This window comes from Equus przewalskii, chromosome 26 (genome assembly GCF_037783145.1).
Source record: "Equus przewalskii isolate Varuska chromosome 26, EquPr2, whole genome shotgun sequence".
Classification (NCBI taxonomy): Eukaryota; Metazoa; Chordata; class Mammalia; order Perissodactyla; family Equidae; genus Equus; species Equus przewalskii.
In genome coordinates this window covers 33380954-33407587 of record NC_091856.1, presented here as the reverse complement: position 1 = coordinate 33407587, position 26634 = coordinate 33380954, and the positions used below count along the sequence as shown (strand labels likewise).

The 26634-nt window shown below is 42.1% G+C and overlaps 1 protein-coding gene across 3 annotated transcripts in view; it reads right to left on the bottom strand.

Moving 5' to 3' along the window:
• The window catches only part of ABL1 (ABL proto-oncogene 1, non-receptor tyrosine kinase), a 139234-nt gene that overhangs the window by 39266 nt on the left and 73334 nt on the right, over positions 1 to 26634 (bottom strand). The window contains exon 1 of one of the 3 annotated variants that reach the window (XM_070595240.1): positions 5771 to 5984. The exons of 1 other annotated variant lie outside the window; for it this stretch is intronic. In XM_070595240.1, the coding sequence (XP_070451341.1) occupies positions 5771 to 5849 (79 nt within the window). In that variant the 5' untranslated portion in view covers positions 5850 to 5984. Of the gene's footprint in view, positions 1 to 2301; positions 2405 to 5770; positions 5985 to 26634 lie in introns of those variants that run through there. One more of the 3 variants, XM_070595241.1, reaches the window with a different exon arrangement.

Here is a 26634-nt window from a genome sequence, read left to right as displayed (position 1 = left end):
TGCCACAACTAGAAGGACCCACAACTAAAAATACACAACTATGTACTGGGGGGCTTTGGGGAGAAAAAGGAAAAATAAAATCTTAAAAAAAAAAAAGAATTAGGTCTCTAAAGAGAATTTAAGAGTAATGAGGTTAAAGTTTACGCAACTGAATGGGAGAGAATGACAGCTAATGGTTATTGATCCCTTCTGAGTGCCAGCTCTGCACCAAGCACTCCATCTGCACTAAACCCCCACGACCCTATCAGGTGGACTCCAGCACGAGAGGGGAGGACGTGGAAGCCGAGCGAGGTGCCTCAGCTGCCTCCCCTCCAGTTCTCTATCCATCAGCCACCCAGACAGTCCATCACTGTCTCTGGCACTTCTCTCTCTCACAATCTTGCTTTTTTTCTTTCTCCCCCACCCCTCCGGCCATCCCCCTTCTGTCCCTGTCCCCTCACTGTCTTCCTTCCCTCTCTCCTTTGTTTCCCTTTCTGTTTCAACCTGTCTTTTTGTCTTTGCCTTCCAGCGTCTGTCTTCCATTCCTCCTTCCTCCTCTCTAATTCCCAAATGCTTCTCTGTCTCCCTCACCTGTCTGTCTGTCTTCCTTATCACCATCAACTGACATAGACAGTATAAGAAAGTATCTACGGCATGGGTTAAGAAAGAAAGATTTGAAAACCAACTTCAGAAAATAACAACTCTCATTATCTGAGGACAAAGTTAGACTCTTAAAAGTCGCTAACTAGCAAGCTATTCTTCCAAATGGCTTTAGAAACTATAACTTCACTAGGCAAGAAAACCTTGAAAACCTATCAACTTGACCATAAGCTGATAATTGTTAAAGCTGGGTGATGAGTACAAGGGAGTTCATTATGCTGTGTGCTTCCATTATAGGTTTAAAATTTTCCATTAAAAAAAAGTAAGTAAAAGAAGTAAAAAAAAAAAAAAAAAAAAAAACATTAACCTAAGAATTTATTTTATAAATTATTTTTCTTTGCTTAATTATGATTATGATCCACCATTACAGAGGAAAAGTTAAATTCTTCCAATGTCCCATTTGATCTTTAGTTCTTTCATATTTTTTCCAGTTTTATTGAGATATAATTGACATATAACATTGTATAAGTTTAAAGTATACAACATGATTTGATATACGTATATATTAAGAAAAGATTCCCATAATTAGTTTAGTTAACATCCATCACCACACGTAATTAAAAATTTTTCTTCCTTATGATGAGGACTTTTAAGATCTACTCTCTTAACAACTTTTAAATATACAATACAGTACTAACTATAGTCATCATGTTGTACAATGTTGTTATATATTTTAAAAACCTATCCACAGGGGCCGGCCTGGTGGCACAGCAGTTAAGTTCGTACAGTCTGCTTCTCGGCAGCTCGGGGTTCACCGGTTTGGATCCCGGGTGCAGACATGGCACCGCTTGGCAAAAGCCAGGCTGTGGTAGACGTTCCACATACAAAGTGGAGGAAGATGGGCACAGATGTTAGCTCAGGGCCAGTCTTCCTCAGAAAAAGAGGAGGATTGGCAGTAGTTAACTCAGGGCTAATCTTCCTCAAAAAAAAACCTACCCATAGATAATTTTTCCTGTTTCTATTTCAGATCAGTGATTACACTGGCAAAATTATGACTCAATTTTACAACAAGGTAATAAGGAGTATGAGATTTTCAGTTTTTAGATGTTTAGAGCTGTGGAAATACTGCCTCTGGAGAGAAGAAATAAGATGCCAACCATGAACCAATGGGATCTTTTCTTCCACAATTAAAATATTCACCCTGGGAATCAGAGAGGGTCAGAGAAAGGGAAGATACTTTTCCTTAAAACCAAGGACAGGAAGTATTAATTAAATGCATTGAAGCAAACTTAGAAACACTTTTGTTAACAATAAGAAAAACTTTTGGGTGGGTTCAGCTCAATTCTATCATCACTTCAGCCATTAGACAAAGTGGCAACGCCAACATTTTAGACTGCTAAATGTTTGTTTAAAATAACAACAGCTAACAGATGCTAACATCTTGCTCTGTGCTAAATAATTTAAATGAAATCTCTCATGTGACTCTCCCAACTCAGTGAGATAGGGACTACTATGAGCCTTATTATAGAAATGAGAGCACCGAGGCTCAGAGAGCAACATGCCTAGGGTCACCGGGGAGCACGCCTGGCATCCGTGTCCAGGCTGGCTGGCTCTGGAGCTGCATGCCTCACATGAGAATGGAACCTTAGCAATACCCTAGCCCCAAAACTGTCTGGACTTAAGGACATGTCAAAGGAACTGCACGTCAGTACAAATACACACGTTGAACACGTTGCTGGTTTCAGAACTTTCACTTGAACCATCTCACAGCTCCTCAAAATGATCCTCTAAGGTGGGCTGGACAGAGGATGTTTGTTCTCTTTATCTGAGAGGTAAGGAAACAGAGAAGCAGAGAGAGTTCAGACAAAAACTGGGCTCTTCCACCCCAAACTCAAAAGTATTTCCAACCAAAGTGAACTGAGGTCCTCCTTCCTCCTCTCCTCTCCAAACCTCACGGCGCTGGTCTGAGAACTAAGTGAGGACGTCTACGAAGCACTTAGTGCCAAGGCCCGTCACGTCAGAAATGCTCAACATTTTAACGCAACCTCAAATGAAAAGGACTCACTGGCTTTATATTAGGTTACAGAAAGAGCCTCAGATTTTCTTTGTTACTAAACAAGGGAAGTATTTGATGACCTCAGGACAGAGTATTTAGAATGACAGCATAAGCTTCTCTGAAGCAGAAGTTCTAAAAGTGTATCTGCGTGGCTGGCACCACATAAAGCATTTGCCAGAAAGTTAACTGCTAGAAAGAAGCGTTTAAAAGCGGGTCCTTAAAATAAATTTTGAAAGTTCGAGAGGAGTTCACTTCACAGTCATTAGTTTTTGATTCCAAACTAAAGAACATGTGCATGTGCAATATTCACGTACAATGTATGTGAATACAAACACATGAACAAACAAGATAAACTGGAAAACACTGAATTCAAATGGCTACTGTTCACGTTTGCTTCCTTTCACGTCTCTAGGGGGAGAAATAAATCAGAAAATTCCGCGTTTGAAGCACACCAAAGATTGCAAGGTAAATGTGGCCACAGTGAATAGATACTGCTGCAAACATGCATTTCCACAAAGGTGGAGCACAAAATTCAAACGCTCTAAGTGCTTATGTATGCATAAAATACTTCTAGAAGGTACACAAGAAGCTCCGGAGTGATTACTTCTGGCGTAGGGAAACAGGAGAGGAGACACAACTTTCAGCAAATACCCTTTAGAATCCTTTACCACGTACAGCTATTGTAAAATATACACTTAAAAAGTTTAATTCTACTGCTAAAGGTCATCTTTTTTACAACTATTAGGTTTCTAGAAGAGAAAGACAGACTATCCTATTTCAGACATTAGTCAGAGTGTTTCTGAAGACTCCATTTTAACATCCACAGAGAGTTCCAAAGGACATCAACAGTGACAGTCGCTAAAGCATGGAGTGGCCAAAACTGGGCTCTTCGGAGCCAGACAGCATGGATTCGAATCCCAGCACCACCACTTGCTAGCTCTGCGACCTTAGACAAGTTTCCTAACCTTTTGGTGCGTCAGTTTCCTCATCTATAAAATGGAAATAATCACAGAGCCATCATGAGAAATGTGCAAATTAAATCATACAGAATCCTGAAACAGTGCCTGGCACACAGTAAGCATTTAATAATTGTTGCTTTGACAGCTAGGCCCAAGGAGCAAGTAGATGCATGATCAAGTGGCATTCATGGCCGAGTCTTCTTGGACAGAATGGAAAACTCAACCATACTCAATGTTCCTCCTGACCTGGGATGCCGGGGCCCCAAGTGGTGTCAGTAAACACCGACTGACTGATTTAGACGTCAGTAAAAATGGAAAGGCTGGATTACTTATCCAGATGTTGGCAACTGTGTTTCCCAAGAGACTAACAGCACGTCCAGTATTTAAGAAACCATTACTGAGGTTTGTTAAATTCTCTCAACTACAAAACAATAATTCCATTTACTATCTCCAATTAAAAAAACAATGAAATAAGGAACACTCAATACCAAGAAAATTCCTAGACTGATACCTTCCTAGATGAAGCCTTGACCCAAAGCAGTCTGGTGGACTGGAATAAGACACTTTATATTAGATTTTTTTCCTCAAAAACAATAATTAAACCAGCCAGGTACATACTAAATCTCTCATTTACCCTCAGGAAAACAAAACAAAGTCAGAGCTTCACTGTGGCCTGAACTTTCCTCCAGCTCCACTGTTACAAAAGTCCATTCATCTCCCCCGCCCTCGGCGTGCATCTGCGCAGCGGAGATGATAATGCCTAACACTAACTCATTACAGATGGAAATGAGAGTGTGTTCAGAATTCTGAGCAACTTGGAAAAGAAGCGACATATTAACTGAAGATGATTTTGGCTGCTCAAATGCCAACTTGTAGAGACAAATAAACCGTCTCCTCCCCCTAAAAGCTAGATTTTGTGAGCTCACTCCATCTGGATGAGCCTCCTCCAAGGCCTGAAACCCCAGAGAGGGAAGGGGACCGACGTGCACATCTTGGGCGAGAAGGGCGAACAGGTCTCACCTACAACACCCATTGGTCTTTATGGTCTGGGCTGCACATGTGACGCCAGGCAGACCCTCAAGTCAAAAAGTTGGAAAGAAAAGAAAAACAGGTTAGACAATTAATGAGGCCTCCATTTATCTGTTCTTCACTTGAAAAACATTACAACTTCACGGCACTAGAGGCGAAATCCTACTTGTTCTAAGATGAGCTTTATCTTTCTATTCCTACTTTGAGTCTTAAAAAGAAAATGACAGAGAAACACAAGCAGGATTACGTCTCTGAAGCACTATTAGCCCTTCTGCTGAAAGCAAGAGTCTGGGACAACCAGTCAGGCCCTCAATCAGATCAATTTTAGGTCCACCTTGAGGTTACAAAATGACGACTGCTCATCATCCTCAATTGGCTTTTTTCACTTGTCACCTTACCAAGAAGTGAAAGACAAGTAACAGGAAAGAAAGAAACAAACAAATAAATAAACGGATTCGAGAAGAAAAGGAGAGTGGAAGGGAAAGAAGGTGAGGTGAAATGCTGCTGGCCCTGAGGCTTCAGGAGGGAACCTAACACGAGGTCCCCCTCCCCAAGGACTCCCAACTCATTCAAAACGCCTTCTTAAAATCTGGTGTAATTTCTCTTTTCTCCTCCCCAAAGAGAGAAAATTCCTAAGACCTCTTCGTGGTCTGTAGATAAGACTGGGGTGGGGGTGGGGGGAGTGGAAAGATCACTTGAAATTCTGTATCCATAAATGGTAGAGCTGTGTTCCCTTTGTACACGATACTTAATGAAAATCATATGTTTCACAAACACACGGGCAGACCTTTTTGACACATAATTCCCAATTAACGGTGGAAATCCCACAATGTGGGCTCACAAGGCCATTCAGGCCTGCAGAGTTCGCTTTCTCAAACTTTCTCGGGTAGAGCCCCGCAGCTGGGGCCCCGCGACGTGGGCTCTCCCGGGGTTAGCGAGCGGGGCCGGAGCCCCGCATCCTCCTTGCTAGGGGCAGCGCCCAGGGGCGGTCGAGAGAAAGAAGGAGGGGGGGTGGGGAGAGGGAGAACGAGAGGGAGAGAGACAGAGAGGGAGGGAGAGGGAGCGCCCGCGCGGGCGAGGCCTAGGAAGGCCCGGCCGGTGCCCCCGCGGCCACCTCGACCCCCGCCGGCGGCGGCGCGGCGCTCACCTTCCAGGTAGCAGCTGGAGGACGAGGAGAGCCCCTTCTTGGATTTGCAGCCCACCAACTTCAAGCAGATCTCCAACATCTTCGCGCGCCGGCGGCGTGGGGCGGGCTCCCCGGCTCGCTCCGCCGCCCCGCTCAGGCCCGGCTCTGCCCGCTGGCCCCGCGCGCCCCCGCGGGCCCCCGCGGCCCCGCCATGCCGCCTCGCCGCCGCCCCGCGCCCGCCCACGGCCGCGGCCGCGTCTCCGTCTCCGCTCGGACGCGCCCGTTAACAAAGGGCCCCGAGCCCGGCCCGCGAGGCCCGCCCCCGCCGCTCGGCCGCCTTAACCCCCTCGGCGCCGCGCCGGGACCCGCAGGCTCCCGGCGTTCCCAAGGCCCGGCCTAGACCGTTACCGCGGGCCACAACCAAGCTGGGGCCAATTTCTTGGTCAGCAGGGGGACTGATTTTCAGCGCGGCATTTGGTGCTTCTCGACATTGGGAAGCGCAGTCCTAAAACCCCAAGAAAGATACCGGCTACTCCGGATGTCGCAGAGCGCAGGCCCGCTCCGCACCACTTTAGAAACCTTGTGCATCTCTGTGGCATGAGATGCCCCCAAGCTGCACCGCTTAAGGCCGACTTCCACCGTACGCCGTGCCCTGGCAAACCCTATGTCCCGAGAGTGTTGGTGAATAACGCAAATTCCTCTGGAATTACCAATACTGATCTCATTTATATTCAGTGAGTTTACTGTGATTAAGGCTAACTCAACGGGTGTCTAAGGAATGAATAATCAGAGAGCCGAACCCACATGACAACTACCCAAGTATGGAACACATTTCACAAATCATACATTCAGACTAGGAGACCGTTGGAAACAGAAGGGATGTGCAAGTTCAAATTCAAACATAATTTCTGATTCTATGTAAGAGGAATTTAGTCTGCACAATGAGAACTCATTAGAGGCAGGGCCGGCATCCCTTCTTTGCCTCATTTTCTTCAACAGAGAACTTTTTTCCTTGTTAGGTGAGTGCCACGGGGTACGGTTGTTTAAAACCCATTTCATTGCTATGTTGGGCTCAAACCTTCTTACAACTCTGGTCAGGACTAAAATAGACAATATCATAATGTATTATAAAATAACAATAATCACAATAATGTGTTACTTGGCACAAAACCAGAAATCTAATCAGTGGGAAACAATAGGGAACCCAATCCTACCAAGTAATTTAATAAAAATCAGGTAAGTTTCCATAACAATAGGAAAAGGAAAGTATTTAATAAATAATGTCACATAACTAAACTGCATCAGGGAGAAACATCGAGCTAGTCCACATCTTGGAGCACATGATTACTAAGAGCTGACATGGATTGAGATCCTCCTGTGTGCCAGACTCTTGTGGGAAGCAGGGCCTGTCCATTACTGCATTGTATTTGCACAAGAATCCTGTGAGGAAAATAGAATTATTATCCCGATTCTTCACGTAAAAACCTGAAGCTCAGAGAAGTCAAGCACCTTGCCAAAGGTCCTACAGCGGGAAACAGGCAGGGCTGGACTCAACCCAGGTATACCTGGATCCAGGATCAGGTTCCTGACCAGTGGATTACCCAGCCCCCTCTGGCCAAGAATAAATTCCAAGCAGATTAAAGCTTTGGACATCTATATCTTTGGTTAAAGAACTAAGGTTGTCACATGTTTCAGAGGAAGCCTTTGGTTAAGAGACTCCTGCCTACTGGGATCGGCCCCACAGGCAAAGCTGGACTCATGTGTTACACTTTCCAGCCTATCCTGTAATGACAAGAAGCTCAGTATCTTCAGTACACCAGGAACGGCTAAGTAACAAGATCTTCATTTAGGTCTGCCAAAAATAGCACATAAAAATTCAAGATTGGACTGGATGCGACTAGTGTGTATCACAGGGGTTCTCAGCCAGGGCGTCATTAACTTTTTAGAAGTGTCCTGCCAAATTCTAATCAATGTACAAACTGTGTTTCTAGTGCAACTGAGTGGACCCACGGTCAGTGTTGCAGCACCAGGTCAGGCCTCATGAGCACCTAAGAAGGCACTGTCAGGGAGGGACACAGTTCCCATCACCTGGACACCCAGAACTACAGGGCCACCAGGTGACAACTGCAGTGACTGTGGATGTTACCTAGATTCTGGGAGACACTGTCAATGTCAGTTTAGAGAGCCTGCAAGTAATGACTGCCGACTTGTTTAGTGCTGTCTTGAACCTTTCAACCTCCAAGTGTAAAGCCAATAATAAAATTCAAAAGGGTACCACCAGTACAAACAAGCTGAAAAATACACTGTATGTTTTGGTACCATTTTGGAAAGTTCAAGGGCTTTGGACTAGACTATAATAAAGTCTGTCATTATATAGAATTTCAGATTTAAAGAGCTATATTCAAACTGGCCGCTTAATGCCAAGAATTATACATTAGTAGGCATTTTTGCAATTCTAACCATATCCTTGAATACTATCAGTTATTATAGGCCCAGACACTTGTTTGCATGTGAAGTACTTTATATTGAAACATAAATTTATTTTTAAAGATTTTATTTTTTTTCCTTTTTCTCCCCAAAGCCCCCCGGCACATAGTTGTATATTCTTCATTGTGGGTCCTTCTAGTTGTGGGATGTGGGATGCTGCCTCAGCGTGGTTTGATGAGCAGTGCCATGTGCGCACCCAGGATTCAAACCAATGAAACACTGGGCGGCCTGCAGCGGAGCGCGCGAACTTCACCACCTGGCCACAGGGCCAGCCCCTATTTTTAAAAAAATAATCACTATTACAAATATTCTGCTCTTGGGTCTAAAATGATCTTATCCTGTTATTTATTTATTTTTTTTTAGGAAGATTAGCCCTGAGCTAACTGCTGCCAATCCTCCTCTTTTTGCTGAGGAAGACTGGCCCTGAGCTAACATCCGTGCCCATCTTCCTCTACTTTATATGTGGGACGCCTACCACAGCATGGCTTTTGCCAAGTGATGCCATGTCCGCACCTGGGATCCGAACCGGAGAACCCCGGGCTCCCGAAGCAGACCGTGCACACTTAACAGCTGCGCCACCGGGCCAGCCCCTATCCTCTTAAATACTCTTTAGGTGAGTAAGGCTTATAAACTGTGTCCAAATGTTTTAAATTGTAGTTATAAAACCATGCATCAACAGGTCTGGCAAACACTCTGATAGCAGCAATGAATATTGAAAATATCATCAAACTGTACACAATCATATCAAACCCAGACTGTTCTTTCCAGATCCAGCTTTTGATGCTTTCAAAACTCACTTGTAAAATACAAAAAGCATTGTTACAAGCAAATAAAGGAAAGCTTCAATCTTCTTACCAGAATGAAAGGCCCAAGAAGGATTCCCTCTAAGCAATCTTAAACCTCAAAGGCATTAACTTTAAACGAAAGAAAGAAAAAAGAGACAAAGGAATGAAAAAGACTTTTAATGTGAGCCTAATATGTGCCCAGCACAAGCCTCAAAACAATCCTATGAATCTTGGGAAGTTTAATTCCATTTCACAGGTAAGGAAACAGCGGGGGAGAAGGGAGAAAGAGAGGGAAGTACTCTGTCCAAGTTCACACAGCTGGGAAGCAGTAAGGTCCGCAGTCCTCGAACCTTCCAAAACAGCACAGAATTTGCAGTTTAAGTGAAAGGTGGATAATATGAGCAAAGCCAGAGGATGAAATAAAAATCATTAACTGTTGGAAAAATATGTCTTAAAATAAAATCATTCAGGGAATAAGAACTTTAAGAATATTTTAAAATATGTTAAGAATAAAAGAAGAAAGGTCCTTAATTAGTTTAAAGTCTGTGATTTGAGCTGTGTTTCTAAAAGCATGGTCCATGGACAACCTATTTTGAATTGCCTGCAGTGCTTGCTTATACTGCAGACTCTTGGTCTCCATTCTAGACCTGCAGAAGCAGAATATGTGGAATGGGCTGTATCTTAACAAGTTCCCCAGATGATCTGTGTGCAAACTTCAGTTTGAAACCCACCAATTTGGAAGAGGCAAGAGTTGCTTCTTATTTTCACTGGGACTAGGACAAACGGGAATAGATACTTTGCAAATTTATTCATTTGAAAGCAATTTTTGAATTTAAGAAACGTATCACAACCCTAGAACAAGTTATCAAAAGAGGACTCTTCTCTGAAGATTTTAGGATAAAGCCTGAATTTTTGTAAAGTTTAGAGTTTAATCTTATTCAAAAAGTGGGGGAAAGCAGGGGCCCACCACAGAAGTGGGTCAAGGGAAGGAGGCAGGACACAGGACAAAGGATGCAGGATGCAGAAGCTCCACCTGGCAGCAGCAGGACGGGAGTGAGGGAGGAAGGAGACAGGTGACTCTGCCATGGGGCCTGGTTTGGGCCCTCCAGGACCAGATGATCCCAGAACTCACTGACCAGCCCAGCCAATAACTTTAAGGGGGGAAGAGCAAAGATCTTGAGGTATGCGCGTGCTATTTCATATGCACATGCTAACAAAGCCCACTTCCTCTGACTCTGCAAAGACTGCCCAGGGAGAGCCTGCGGGTTCTCTAGCTCTGCGGGTCCAGTGTGTGTCCAACTGAAGAAGAATACAACTTAGAAGATCACAGCAATCGTACTCATTTTTGCCACTGCATAAGAACACACATGCATCTCTTTAAGTCTCTTAAGTTTTCAGTGAGACAGTACTACTTATTGGTCAAGTGTCACAAAGGCGTGGTGACCCTGGACTGGGCAAACCAGGCTAGAGGGAGAGGCAATGCAGTGGAGGCTGAATGAGCTATGACATCATACAGCCCAGCTCTGAACCTCAGATTTGCCATTCACTATGGTGGCCTGAGCAAGCTACTTCCCCTTTCAGAGCCTCAATATTCTCATCTGTAAAATTGAGGGGTGGTCATAAGAAGCTACCTCACAGGGTTATGAAGATTAGAAGTAACGCAGGGAAGGTGCTCGATAAACAGTAGCTATTGTTATTTCCAAAAGAGGACTACTATTCCTAGATCAGGTGATGGTCTGTGTTCCTGCCTAGTCTTACTGGAACTAAGTCAAGAGCTAAAATTAACAAATGTGATATGTGAAAATGATTCCAGAAAGCACAGGTTGAGGGAGTGAAAGTAGTCTGGAGGCTTTCCAAGGGACAAGGAAATCAATTTATTTTATTAAGGGAAAGAAACACTAGCAACAGGGTAGGAGTAGCAACTAAGATCAAAATGTCAGAGACAGTCCTACCTTTCATCCTGCAGCCAAGGTTCTGCAACCACAGCTTTGTGGTAGAACACAAACTCCACATCCACATCTTCACTGGGGGCCTATTTCAGGCCCAGGACTGGATGCGCAGGCGCACATGTGACTGTCTTCCGGGTAGTGCTGATTGTTTTCTTAGTCCCCTCGGTATTTTCAAGGCTGCAGTTCTCACCTACAGGCTAAATCTGAACTGCTTTAGACTAAGTCCACTTTCTAGAAAATCTCATCATAGTAAGACTCTACTATATTTTTATAATTAAGTCAAATATAACTATTAAACAATAATTTTTCTCCAGGAGGAAACTAATATTATTGGTATGCCTATTTTATTTTTTATTAGCATTTTTTATCAAAGTAATATACACATATGGTTAAAAATCAAATAGTACTAAAAGTCATAATAAAAACAGCAGTCTGCTGAATCCAGCTCCTAGTCTGTTGTTTCCCCAGAGGCAGCCTCCTTCAGTTTTCTAAATAATGTCCTCACATTGTGTCTGGATTCATCAGCTTTCCACATTATATATTACCTTATTATAGTAGTATTATATACCATCACCATCCTCAACCTCCCAAAACATTAAAAATCACAATTTTTGGTTAAATCAATAGTCAGTGTTTATATGATATGACAACGTAAATATTATTCACTGATCCGCCAATAATATACTATGAATGTTTCCTTTATTATATTACTTTGTTTATCCTGGAGATATTAATTGCCTTGATTTTTTTCATTTGATTTGTCTCTATACACCTATTACTATTTTCCCCCCAAATATTTCAAAGATCTGTCTAACACCGAGTAGCATTTTTTCCAAGTTCTAAGATACTTAAAATATTCTCAATTCTATTTATTGAGTTACATCCTCATTTTGCTTAGAATTCATTGTCCAGTAGCTTCCTGGGAAAAAAGAAGGTGCATGTCTAAAAAATGCCTTTCGTCTCTTCTACTCTGACAGTTTGGCTGGGTAAAGAAGTCTAGATGGGAAGTAATTTTCCCAACTTAATTTTGAAGGCATTTCTCCACTATCTTCTGGTCGTAGTTTAGAAATGCAATCCCACTCTGCTTGCTGATCCTTTATACATGGCCTGCTTTTCTCTTCTTGGTGTTCTGAAATTTCAGTGGTATGGCTTGGAGTGAGTCTTTTTTCATCTATTATGCTGGGCACTCAGGGAGCCGATCCAATTCAAAGATTTGTCATTTAGCTCTAGAAAACACTCCCTTCACGAAGCTCTGAAATTTTTCCTGATACTTACTGTCTCCTAAATTCACCTCCATTTTCTTTCACTTCTCTCCTTCTGGCATTCCTACCAGACAGACACTGTAGCCCTGGGATTGAGCTTCTAATTTTCTTATCTGTTTTCTCTCTCTTTATTTTTTTTTGGTGAGGAAGACTGGCCTGAGCTAACATCTGTTGCCAATCTTCCTCTTTTTGCTTGAGGAAGATTGTTGCTGAGCTAGCATCTGTGCCAGTCTTCCTCTATTTTGTATGTAGGATGCTGCCACAGCATGGCTTGATGAGTGGTGTGTAGGTCCACACCCAGGATCCAAACCTACAAACCCTGGGCCACCAAAGCAGAGCACACAAACTTAACCACTACGCCATGAGGCCCACTCCTTATCTGTTCTCTCTTATTGTCCATGTCTTTGCCTTTATATTTTGCTTTCTGAGATAGACTGTTTTCCAAGTCTTGTGCTGAATTTTAAATTTTGGCTATAATGTTTTCAATATTAAAGAAGCTCATTCTTATTCTAATTGTTATTGCTTTTAATAACACTTTTGTTAGATGTTTACAATATCTCTCTGAGGACAGCAAAGAATAGTCCTCCTGAACTCTTCTTTCTATTTCTGGCCTTATCTTTATTTGCAGCAAGTCCCTTTTTTCTGTCTGTTTTACCCTTTATCTACCGTGTTAGAGACTTTTCTCCAATGCTAGGAGAGGTCTGGCTGTCTATTGCCACAGATGAGGGAAGAACTAAAAACTGTGCATGGAAGGGGCATGGCAACCAGTAGCCTTCAGTGAAAGGAGGTGGTGAGCTTGCTTTTCCATCAAGACAATCCCCAAATGGACTTTTCTGTAGGGCCATTCAATTTTGGTTTTTTCCCCAGAAAAGAATCTTTCCATCTCCTTCTGTTAGGGCCCTGGCTAGCAGGTATTGGAAAGGGGCTGAGAAACTCACTGTTTAGTATGCAGACAAAAAAAAAAATCTGCTCTTGCCCACTCCACTGTTTTCAGCCCAGGGGCTTAGCTGCACCCTGCTGGGGGAATGCCCCTGAGTCCAGAGCCTTTAGAGGGCAAGTGCTCAATATAATACCTAGTCTCATGTAGGCAGGAAGGAGAGGTGGTCATCTGGCTGTACAGGGTTGGGGAAGGATGTGAAGAATTTAAACTCCTTTCACAGACTTTCAACCCATCCCGTTGCTTTGAGGTGATGGCCTCACCATGCCCTGCTTTCTGTGGTACTAAGGCCTCCACTGGTTATTTCCCTGAGGTTCTCACAGGAACTGCCTCGCTTCTCATCAGTGCCTCTCTCGGAAGAGGCTAGGCTTCAGCTTCCTCGATTCTGCCGTCTGTTACCACACTTTGGACTGCCTTCCATTTCCCTAAAATACATTCACCTTTCTTGTCCACTTATCCTCTGGGAGCTTTTTGTCCTTAAGCATTTTCACTTAAAAAAAATCTTTTTCCTGTCATTTCAGTGAGAGAGCGAGTGGAGGTAAAAACAAGTCTGCAATCTTAAACCTTTTTTTTTTTAAGATTTTATTTTTTTCCTTTTTCTCCCCAAATCCCCCCGGTACATAGTTGTATATTCTTAGTTGTGGGTCCTTCTAGTTGTGGCATGTGGGACGCCGCCTCACGTGGCTGGATGAGCGGTGCCATGTCCGCGCCCAGGACTCGAACCGATGAAACACTGGGCCGCCTGCAGCGGAGCGCACGAACTTAACTACTTAGCCACGGGGCCAGCCCCCTTAAACCATTTTTTAAGCAGAATTTTTTTGCCCATTTTATAGATGAGATAAGTGAGGCACAGATAGGTTAAAGAACTTGCACAAGGTCTCACAGCAAGTAAGTGGCAGAGCCAGATCTCCAAACTCCCTTGTGAGATTTTTTCGCATTATGTGACACCCAATAGGTACCCATAATTAAGAGCTGACAGACTAGTTTTAGGACATCAGGCTGAAAACAACATTTAAAATTGTTGTAGGGGCTGGCCCAGTGGTGTAGTGGTTAAGTGTGTGTGCTCTGCTTTGGTGGCCCAGGTTCACAGGTTTGGATCCCAGGTGTGGCCCTACACACCACTCATCAGGCCATGCTGTGGCAGTGTCCCACATACAAAATAGAGGAAGACTGGCATGGATGTGAGCTCTGGGCCAATCTTCCTCACCAAAATATAAAAATAAAAAATAAAATTGTTGCAAACTACAGGTCTCAAATATTAATACTGCCGGTGGTGAAGAAACACCAAACTCTGAATTCTTAAATCCAGTCACAAAACTTAAAGTTAAGTTATAAACAGATATACTATTAAACAAAAACAGTTTGGGATATTCTTATTAAACTCTAAGTGTTTGAATTCAACTTAAAGAGGTTTTGCATGTTTTCGCGAATTGTGTTTGTCCCTTTACTTTGGTTAATCTTTGAAATAAATGCCAAAGAACTCTATTTTAAATCACTAAAAAGTCTTATTTGTTTTTAATCTGAATATTGAATAAAGAATACGATATCTACAAAACAAGCAAATCAAAAATAGCAATGTTGCAAAAATCTCAAGGCTTCCAACTCTTCTCTCTACAATAAGGTAAACTGAAGCACACTCGTAGAACCAACTGCGAGAAAAGCCCAGGACTGGTTATTTACAAGTAATCCTCTTAGTTTCTAACACTGGCACCTTCTGGCTTTTATAGTTTTGTTAACTTTGAACTGGGACAGCAACGGTTAATTTCTCCCTCTCTTTCTCTAAGACTAAAAGAATCTGCCAGAGCAGCAGACCAGGCCTAGGAGATCACGTTACTTTGGGGGTGGGGAAGGAGGCAGCTGGAGGGGAGTGTGGAGAGAAGGGCTAGAGGGAAAGAAAACAAGTTGTGCGAGCCTCCCCCCAGTGTGAGACCCAGCAGGGCCCAGGGGGTTCGCGGAGGAGCCTGTGTTTATCCTCGTTATCTGGGACGGCTGACACCGGCTGTGAAAGCAGGGGCTCCCTCAGCACTGAGATCCTCTCAGCAGCCCAAAGCTGCACCCACGAAAGCAACTTTCTTGGTAATTGTTACCAAGGCCTGAAAACCTAGAAATCAAACACTAAAGAAGTGTTAATGTTTGTTTCGTCAAAACACTCAGTACCAATTTGTTTTGTTGTCAAGGTTTTAAAACACACACAAAGGACAAATGGATCCAGAAGATTTCTTCCCGACACTTGTTGGAAATTACTGTTGTCATTAGAGAAGCAATGGCATCTCTAAATGAAATGGCACTGCTCTTTTTCTTCCTGAAGCGACAGATCTGGCATATTAATCCAAAACTACATATTAACTAGAGAAGGGCTACAGTTAACACTGGGGAAACTGCTCATTAAGCGGCACTGTAGTGATGTCAGAAGGAAAGAGCCACCTGAAAAGAAAACTACAAAACCCAGTCTGCTTTCAAAGTCCACCTGACAGAAGCTGCCCTTCTGCCCCTGCCTTCCAGCTGCTACGCAGGGTCTATATGCAGTACAGCAACTCCAAAACTGGACTTAATCGCTGAGTTATTTTCACCTTCCCTAAGCAATAATTCATATTTATAGCTACTTCACCATGGAGAACATTCTGGTGCACTTCTAAAACAACGGTAAAATTAATTCCTCAATAAGATTTAGGCCAATAACCGCATATCAACTAGACATTCTTTGATGAACAAAGAATGGGAATCCCATACGGACTAGTTATAGGAACTCCCAAGCCCAACAATGGCCCCAACATCTGTTCTCTCTAGCCTTGAACTCCTAAGTTTTAGGTGGACACATCGCCCCAGAAGAAAGACTCCATTTCCTAGTCTTTCTTGTACCTAGGCATTACCACATGTCTAAGTTTTAACCAATGGTATGTGAGCAGAAATGATACATGCAACTTCTGGGTCAGGTTCTTAAAAGGAATGGGCATGACCCCCATCTCCTTTTTTCTACTTCCCTCTGCCTACAAGAGGACAAGATAGCTGGAGCGGCCATTTGGATCCTGAGGTAGAATCCACATCTTAAAGAGTACCAAGATGGAAGGTGTCTGACCCTGTGGAGTCCCCATACACATCCAGAACCACTAATGTCAGCCTGTTATAGAAGAGAGAAATAAACATCTAGCTTGTTTAAATCCCTAGTATTCTGCATCTGTTATAACAGCCATTTAGTCTTTATGGTAATAATAGTAAAAGACCAGTTCTAACTTACATAAATCGAAGAATTTCCCAAACCAACTGTTTCTTCTCTTTATTAAAAACTGTTAATTGGAGAGCAAGCATTTGAAACAATCTTATAACTTTTAGAAAATGAGAAAGTGTCATAATCTCTGTGAAACATGTAGCCCAGTGTCCAGCTTATAACAAACACTCCAATGTTACATTAATTACTATTACTTATAATATTATTATAAGTTAATTATCATTACTATTAACTATCCCTTCCCTTTCCACAATCTCTGGTACTGGTTTGAGGAAGATAAAAAAAAATCCATGTGTTCTATCATATATCTGATAAAGCTTGTATCCAGAGAACTCTTACCACTCAATAATAAGACAGTACACAAACCAATCAAAAAATGGGTAAAAAGGGGCCGGCCCCATGACCGAGTGGTTAAGTTCACATGCTTCACTTTGGCGGCCCAGGGTTTTGTGGGTACGGATCCTGGGTGCAGACATGGCACCGCTCATCAAGCCATGCTGAGGCGGCATCCCACATAGCAGAGCTGGAAGGACCTACAACTAGAATATATAACCATGTACTGGAGGGCTCTGGGGGAAAGAAGAAGAAAGAAAAAATAACAATAAATAAATAAATTGCTTTAAAAAATGGGTAAAAGATTTGAATTGATATGTCACCAAAGAAGAAATAAGAATGGCTAATAAACACGTGAAAAGATGCTCAGCATCATTAGTCATTCAAGAAATGGGAAGTAAAACCACAATGAGAGAGTAGTTCACATCCGCTCAAATAGCTATAATCAAAGTCAGACAAAATCAAGTGTTGGTGAGGATGGAGAGAAGCTGGAATACTCATACACTGATGGGGAGAATGTAAAATGGTATAGCCATTTGAGAAAATGGTTTGGCAGTTTCTTAAAAAGTTCAAACATAAACTTACTATAAGACCAGCAACTCTACTCCTAGGAATCTGCCCTGGAGAAATGAAGACACATGTCCACACAAACACTCGTACGTGAACGTTCATAGCAGCGTTATTCCTAACAGCCAACAACTGGAAACAATGGAAGAATATTCAACAACAAAAAGAAACGAAGTACTGATATGTGCTATATAGACAAACCTCAAAAACATGCTGTGAAGTGAAGGAAGCCAGTCACAGAAGACCACATGTTGTATGACTCCATTTATATGAAATGTGCAGAAAAGGTAAATCTATAGAGACGGAAAGTAGATTAGTGGTTGCCTGGGAATAGGGGCGAGATTAACTGTAAATGGGCACAAGGGATCTTTTAGGGATGATGGAAATGTTCTAAAACTGGACTGTGGTGATGGTTGCACATTCTATAAATTTACTAGAAATCAGTGAATTGTACACTAAAATGGTGGATTTTATGGCATGTATATCATACCTCAAAAAACTGTTAATAAAAAAGGGAGAAAAGAGGGGCCAGCCCGGTGGCGCAGTAGTTAAGTGCGCACGTTCCGCTTCGGCAGCCCAGGGTTCACCGGTTCAGATCTGGGGTGCAGACATGGCACTGCATGGCACACCATGCTGTGGTAGGCATCCCACATATAAAGTAGAGGAAGATGGGCATGGATGTTAGCTCAGGGCCAGTCTTCTTCAGCAAAAAGAGGAGGATTGGCAGCAGTTAGCTCAGGGCTAATCTTCCTCAAAAAAAAAAAAAAAAAGCAGCATGGAGATTCCTCAAAGGATTAAAAACAGAAATACCATGTGAGCTGGCTATCCCACTACTGAATATTTATCCAAAGAACTTGAAATCAACAATTCAAAGAGACTTTTGCACCCCTACGTTCACTGCAGCATTACTCACAACATGGAAGCAACCCAAGTGCCCACTGACTGATGACTGGATAAAGAAGATGTGGTATATATACGATGGAATACTACTCAGCCATGAAAAAGATAAAATTGCCCCATTTACAACAGCATGGATGGACCCTGAGCGTATTATGTTAAGTGAAATAAGCCAGAGAAAGACAAACACCATATGATTTCACTCATAGGTGGAAGATAGACAAACTTACAGACAAAGAGAACAGATTAGTGATTACTAGGGGGAATGGGGCTGGGGGGTGGGCATAGGGCGAAAGGGGCGCACAGTATACGGTGATGGACAAATAATAATGTACAACTGAAATTTCATAATGTTATAAACTATCATGACCTTAATACAATAAAATAAAGATAAAAAATTCCTGCTCTTCTGAAGACACGGTTAAGAGAAAGACAAGTCAAAGACTGGGAGGAAAGACCAAGTGCTGGCAAGAGCGTGAAGCAATTGGTGTGAATGCAAACTGGTATGAACTGCTGGTGGGAAGGCAAAATAATACATTCTCTTTGTAAAACAGTTTGGCAATTTCTCATAAGTTAAGCATACACTTAGCATATGACCTAACAATTCCATTCCTAATTATTTACCCAAGAGAAATGAAAACTTATGTCCACACAATACCTTTATGTGAATGTTTACAGTAGCTTTACTCATAATCATCAAAAACTGGAAATGACTCAAATGTCCTTCAAGACCTGAAGGGATAAACACACTGCGGTACCTACATGCGACAGAACACTACTCGGCAATAAAAAGGAACGGACCACGTTGACTACATGCCACAACAGGGGTGAATCTTAAATGCATCAGGACTCAAAAGGTCATGCACTTGATAATTTTACTTATGATATTCTGTGACAGGCAAAATTCTAAGGACAGAAACTGAAAAGAGGCTGTTGAGGCTGGTAGGATGGGTTGATAACCAAAGAAATGAGGGAGTGGGGGCGATGGAACCATTCTCTATCCCAAGTGTAGTTACATGATGGTGGTAGTTACAAGATATATGCATCGTCAAAACTCACACAGTAAAAGGGATGTTTTACTGTATGTAAATTATACCTCAATGAAAACACCATTTTCTTTCTTCAAGGCCCCCCTTCCTCAGAGGAACCCACTGCCAGGGCCCAGGCTCCGCGCTTCCCCTGGGGCTGTGGGAGGGCACTCCACCACGGACATTACCCATCTGGCCGGTGGGAGTTATAGTCACGGTCCTAAAGGAGTGAGTGCAGTCTGCGCCATTTGGTCTCTTCCGCTCCGCTCCTTCCGCCCCATGAGACCCCAAGCGGATACGGCTCAGAAGGACACAGAGCACTGCGGGGAGCTTTACCCACCCGTGCCGAAGTGCTGGCTCTCCCTAGCCCGAGCCTCCCTGCGCCTGGACGGAGCGGGCTGGCGGCTGGAGCAGAGGCAGCTGTGGCGGGGACAGAGCCCACAGAAGGGCGGGGCGCTGGCCCAGGGCGTTTGGAAGGCAGGGGAGGCACGTCCCTGCTCTGAGCCTCACCTGCCTGCAAAAGGAGGCTGTCATTCTGTGACCTGATTCAAGGTCTGTGGTAAATTTTTCTCAGTTTTTCCTCGTCAAGGGCATTTAAAAAATGACCACTGACATTTTCTTGACTAGAAAGAGTAAGTTTGCGAACTTACAGATGCCAGCACTGCACCCAGACTGGCTTCCCCTTACCAAGTCTGTGCCCACAACCAACCAATCTTCACAAACGGATTTAGGAGCCTCTGGGCCACAGGAGGACGCGGGGCGTCCCTGGCAAACCGCATGAAGAACATGGACGATCAGCCCCGGCTGGCTGCAACCCATTCCTCTCTCAACACTTCCAGAGCAGGCGAGCCAGAAAGCCCTGGACACCGGCGCCCAGCGCCCTGGGGTCCACCTCTGCCAGGGAGCTGGATGAGGCGTGGGCGTGGGGGCCTCTCAGGCTTCTACACGGCCTCCTGAGGACCGAAAGCACCATTGTCAACTCCTCCGCTTGCCACCGGCCCAGGCGCCAAACCGTCTCTCCTTCGCCCTACAGTCCCGCCTCACGGAGGCAAGCTTAGCTCCCGACTCTGCCTCGGGTGTGCATGTCTGATTCCTGGTTCTCAAAAAGCCCATACGGGGAATTTGGCAATATTCATATCTATCAAAATTGCAAATTTATTTACCCTTTGACTCAGCAATTCTATTTTGGGAAATTTACTCTACAGACTTACCTACACATACACACACAACGTAAATAGCAAAACTATCTGTCACTAAGTTAAATAAACCCTGGCCTTAGCTTTCAAAAATGGGGTAAATTTATGCCTAGGTGGGGGTACACGAAGCTTTCAAGGAAGTACCCAAGTATTTACTTAAAAAGGAATCAGCTTTCAGGTCCTCAATTTCATACATAATGCCCTCTGAAATGGACGTGCCTGAGAACGCCTCTGCCAGTGCTCTTCTCTCAACGCAGTTGTCACAGTCCCCTTCTTCCCCACAAAGGAGAAAAACACCTCTCATAAGCCCCCAGGGGTTTAAAAATCCCTGGTCACCAAACTATGGACAATCTGAGAACACATCACTTCAGAGGGGAAGTTTTCGACAGCAAAGCAATGTGAGCGTCACTAAGAGATAAATACCAAGTATTCTGCAAATGTTTGGTACCTACTAAGAGCTAGGCACTGTCCTAGGCTCTAGGGTTACAAGAAGTAGAATACAGGAAAAAATTCCTACCCTCCAACAGTTCACGATCTAGTGGGGGGAGACAAACAACAAAATAAACTCACAAATTACAGAACGTAGAAGGTAAAAACGGCGAGGGGGAAAAAGCAGGTAAGAGGGATGGGGAAGCTGAGGATGGGGAGCGGGGATTAGGATTCTAATTTTAAATAAAGTGATCAGAAAAACCATCACTGAAGATGATAACTGAGCAAAGACTCACAGGAGGTAAAGAAGCAACTATGTGGGTAGCCCTTTCCTAGCATACAGAACAGCAAATGCAAAGGCACTGGGGCAGGGAAGATGGCTGGGGAAAGTGCAAACAAGGGCAAAGAGGCCCCTTTGGATGGAACAGTCAGCAAGAGGGAGAGTAAAAGAGATTAGTCAGACGTTGCAGGGGTCGGGGGAAATCTTGTGTACCTAAGGTGATTGTCAGGACTTTGGCTTTTACTCTGAAGGAGCTGGGAAGGCACTGGAGGTCCGGGGCAGAGGACACAGGGGAATCTGATTACATTTTAAAGCACAGTGAGAAGAGACTAGGAGGGAAATCAGCAGAGTAATGTTGACCTCAGAAAAGAAGCTGGGGAGTGTTTGTTCCCTTCTTTTCTATTTTCTGGAAAGGTTGGTAGAACTCCTATTATTTCCTCCTTAAATGTTGGGTTGAACTCACAATGAAGCCATCTGGGCCGGGAACATCTTTGCGGCGTTGTAACTACAAACTCAGTTTCTTTATTAATAGATTTGCAGCCATCGAGGTTGTCTATCTCTGCTGGAGTGAGCTTCCGTAGTTTGTCTTTAAAGGAATTTGGCTTTTTTTTCTAGGTTGTTGATTAATTCACTTATCATACTTTTAATGTCTGTAGAATCTGTGATTTACCTCTTTCATTCCTGATCTGATAATGTTTGTCTTCTCTTTTTTTCCTGATCAGTCTGGCTAGAGGTTTATCAATTTTATTGTTCTTCTCAAAGAACTGGATTTTGGTTTCATAGATTTCTTTACGGTTTTTCTGTTTTCCATTTCACTGATTTCCACATTGGGTTTTTGGGTTTTTTTTCTGCTTAATCTGGGTTTCACTAGCCTTCATTTGTCTAGTTTCTTAAAGTGGGAACCTAAGGTCATTTATTTAGGACCTTTCTTCTTTTCTAATTTAGGGATTTAGTGTTAATTAAATTTCCCTTTAGCTCCATCACACAAATTTTATGCTGCATTTTCACCTTTGTTCAGTTCCAAATACTTAACTAATTTCACTTTTGACTTTTTTTCTTTGCCTCATGGTTTATTTAAAAGTGTGTTTGGAGCCAGCCCGGTGGCACAGTGGTTATGTTTGCACGTTCTTCTCCTCAGCGGCCCAGGGTGTGCCAGTTTGGATCCCAGGTGCAGACATGGCACCACTTGGCAAAAGCCATGCTGTGGTAGGCGCCCCACATATAAAGTAGAGGAAGATGGGCATGGATGTTAGCTCAGGGCCAATCTTCCTCAGCAAAAAGAGGAGGATTGGCAGATGTTAGCTCAGGGCTAATCTTCCTTGGTGGGGGGTGGGGGGAAGTGTGCTATTTAGTTTCCAAATAGTTGAAAGATCTTCCAGGTATCTTTGTGTTACTGAGTCCTCATTTAATTCCACTGTGGTCAGAGATCATACTTTCTATGAAGTGAATCAGCTTACATCTATTGAGACTTTTTTAATAGCCCAGAAAATGGTTTATCTTGGTAATAGTTCCATGTGCACTTGAAAAGAATGTGTTTTCAAGTGTTTTGGGGTAGGGTGTCCTATAAACATCAAGGAAGTCAAGTTGATTGATAATACTATTCAAACATCCCATGTCCATATTATTTTCTATCTACTTATTCTATCAATTATTGAGTGAGAAGTGTGAAAATCTCCAGCTGTAATTGTGGATGTCTCCCTGCAGTTCTGTCAGGTTCTGGCTCGTGTATTCTGAATCTGTTAATACTCACATAAACATTTACGACTATGTTGTCTTAATGAAGTGGCCCTTTATTGTTAGGAAATGACCCTTTGTCCTGTGACATGCTTTGTTTAAATCTCCTTTGTGGACGTAGCCACCCAAGCTTTCTTTTGATTCATGTTGACATGGTTCATCTTTTCCCACCCTTTTTTGCTTCTAACCTAGTTATATCTTCATATTAAAAGTGAGCTCATCGTATGCAGCACATAAATGGGTTGTACTTTTTATCTGATCTGACAAGCCCTATTTTTTATTGGGACTTTAGGCTTTTATATTTAATAATAATATCAATGTAGAATTTAATCTACCATCTCACTATTTGTTTTATATTTATCCAATCTATTCTTGTTTGCTTTTCCACGTTTTTCTGGCCTCTTTTAGATTAAACGTTTCTATGATTACATTTTTACCTTTGTTGGCTTATTAGCTATAGCTCTGCGGCTTTAGTCTACCATGTACATCTTAACTTAGCACAGTACCCCTTCACATGCTATGTTACTCACATATGGTGTAAGACTCACAATAGCATACTTCCGGACACTTCCATTTCTGCTTCTGCTGTCATAAACTTTCCTTCTACATAAACTATAAATGCCACAATGTGTCATTACTGTTTTTGTTTAAAAGACAGATCTTTTAAAGAGTGATTTAAATAAGAAGAAAAATCTTAGATATTTATGACATAGTTACCCTTTTCCAGTGTACTTATTTCTTTCTGTAGCTCCAGTCCACCAGGTATCACTTTCCTTCTGCTTCAAGGACATTAATATTATTTTGTAGTGCAGGTCTGCTGGTAACAAATTCTTTCAGTTTCTGTATGTCTGAAAAAGACTTTATATTGCCTTTGTTTTGAAGGGTATTTTCACTGAGGAAAGAATTCTAGGTTGACAAGGTTTTTCTTTTGCTGCTTTAAAAGTGTTGCTTCGCTGTCACCTGGCTGACACTGTTTCCAACGAGAAATCGGCTGTCATCCTCCTCTTCATTCTGATGAACAAAACGTGTCTTTTCCCTGGTTGCTTTTAACATTTTTCTCTATCACTAGTTCTAAGCACTTCTTCACATATCTAATTTTTTATTAGGTTGCAGGCATTGTGAATTCTACCATACTGGCTCCTAGCTATTTTTGTATTCCCAAAAATATTCCTCAGCTTTGTTCTGAGATACACCTTGGAAACAGTTTGATCCTTTTCAATCTTGCTCTTAAAACTGTTAGGTGAGACCACAGTAGCATTTATTCTATGATTAACTGAGATAAGACTCTTGTGACGGTTATTTTATGTGTCAACTTGAGTGGCCACAGAGTGCCCAGATACTTGGTCAAGCATTATTCCGGGTGTTTTTGTGAGGGTGTTTTTGGATGAGATGGCCCTCCCTAATGTGAGTGGGTCTTACGCAATCCATTGAAGGACTGACTAGAAAAAAAGGGCTGATCCTCTCCCAGGTAAGAGAGAATTCCTCCTGCCTGACAGCCTTTAAACTGGCATGCTAGCTTTTGCGTAAGAATGGGATTTAAAAGTACATGCATTCACATTTACTTCTATTTGTACAAAGAAACAATGGAGAGACATGTAAGAAACTAACTATAGTGTTTATTCATGGGAGAAATGAGAATGGGATGACCAGGTAGAAAGGCACAAAGGTCAGAGTAAGACTTCTCAATCTACCTTTTTATATATTAATTTTTAAACTAGTGAAGTATTATTTTATTTAAATTTAAAAAAAAAAGATCATCACAGAATTTTGGGCCATCCTGGCTTCCTAATGTAAGAATGGGAATCCTAATATTCTGCAGAAAGCTAGAATCCAATATGACATTCTCTGAAATTCAAGATTTGCTGGTGTAACTATTTTATAGTAATTAAGTTACCTCGCATTGATTCCAAGGCAGATTTATCCTACTATGAAGGCAACAACTTAAGCAATATTTTGCTCGAAATAAGAGCCAGACTGTGAGCTCCTTAGGGGCTGAAACTGTCTTATGTCTGATCTCTCTTTGTACACCTGGGGCCAAGGCCTGTACACAGCCACTCATTATTGATTGGTTGGGTTGGCTGAATTAATGACCCAATTCCACTGTTAAGCAAATGATATAACAGTGAAGTTCCACAAGCCCTGCTTTCTAAGGACATCTTCTGTTGGAGGGTTCGTTGGGACTCCCTTGGTGATGCCTTGTTTTTGACCAGATTCTGGAGATGCGAGGTTTGCACAAGCACTATTCTTCCTGACCCCACGCACGTGTGGTCTTCTAAGTCTCGTTCTCTGGGCCCAACCTCTGCTCTCTTCATATTTTAACTTGTAGGCGTCTCTCTCTAACTGGTATAATTCCACCAATCTGAAATTACAGTTGCCACTTTGAAAATTTTGTTATAAACAAGATTGTTCATTTAAGAGAAAAAATTAAGTTCAGAACAAAAAGGGAAGAAACCTCATGAGGAGCTTCTCCATCTTGCCTGTCTAAAAGACAGATCACTTTGTTTCACTGGGAGACCTCCCTCTTTTTTCTCTAATTCAGTAAGTGCCAGCTGTTTAAGAAGACAGCTTGTCGAGGACCTGAACTACTCTTTAAACCAGCTGTACTGACTTTAGCTCTCGTGCGTTTGAACGGCATGTCAAAATGGGTTTTTCTGCATCTCAGTTCCCTCCGTACACAGAGAAGATAATCAGCCACTCGTATCTGCCTGAAGCCAACTTCCTCACTTCTGTCTTCCTTCCCCATTTTTTCCTCCTTTCTTAGGAAACTCTGGAGATTAATTAACCATAAATACTTGTTCTGTCATTATGTGCATACTCAAGAAATATCTAGTACAGATAAACAGTCCAGAATTTCTGTAAGAAAGAAATTCTGTGGGTTGGGTAATGGTCTAGGTTCCTATGCTTAGAGCTTAGTAGTCTTCAAAATCTTTTCGGATATGTGACCATAGTAGGTTTATTTATATTAAAATGTTCATGTAATATTCCTGATAATTAGATGATTCTTTGGACTGTAAATAAGAGTGAGTTAAAATTAGCTTAAAAATAATTCTATGCTTCCTAATTTTATTATGATGTAAAAATAATGTTAGTGTAATAACAAAATCAATGCAAGAACTTGGGTTTAATTTCTCATGATTTAAACCTTCTAAATTAAATATAGTAGTTCTACGGGTCCAGTAAGATCTCATCATTTCCAAAAATTGTTTTAAAATTACAAAAACATCAAACTGTGTTTAATTAAACGAACTTATAGTAAAATATCTTTTAAAATGATTTAATCTCGTAAATTCTTATAACGCTTCAAATCATAAAGATCGGGTGTGTTGGCCTAAATTTTAATTTCCAGATGCTTATAGTTAACTTAAAAAAGATCTCTTAAACTAATGATAATATATTGAGTTAATAATCCTTGGATATATGAACAATTTCTAATTAAAGGAAAAGATCCAAAGACTGGGCATCCTGTATAGTTTTAAATACCCTTCCTCCTTATTTTTATACGTAAAATACCTATAGATTAACTGGATGTGTAAATTTCTCTAAATGATGTTATATCTATGCTTATTTTGCCACCTTAAAATTTGTGAAGGTGACATAAAATGTGTGCTCAAGGAAAAAACTTGCTAGACATTCTTCGTTTCCTGTGTTCTGGTATTCTCTTGTGTCTAGAAATTTTAAAGCTAGTGATTAATATAAATGGTTACATAGAAATAGGATTATGTATATAAAATAAATACGGTTTGTCTGATTTTTTTCATTAAGGAAATTAATTTAT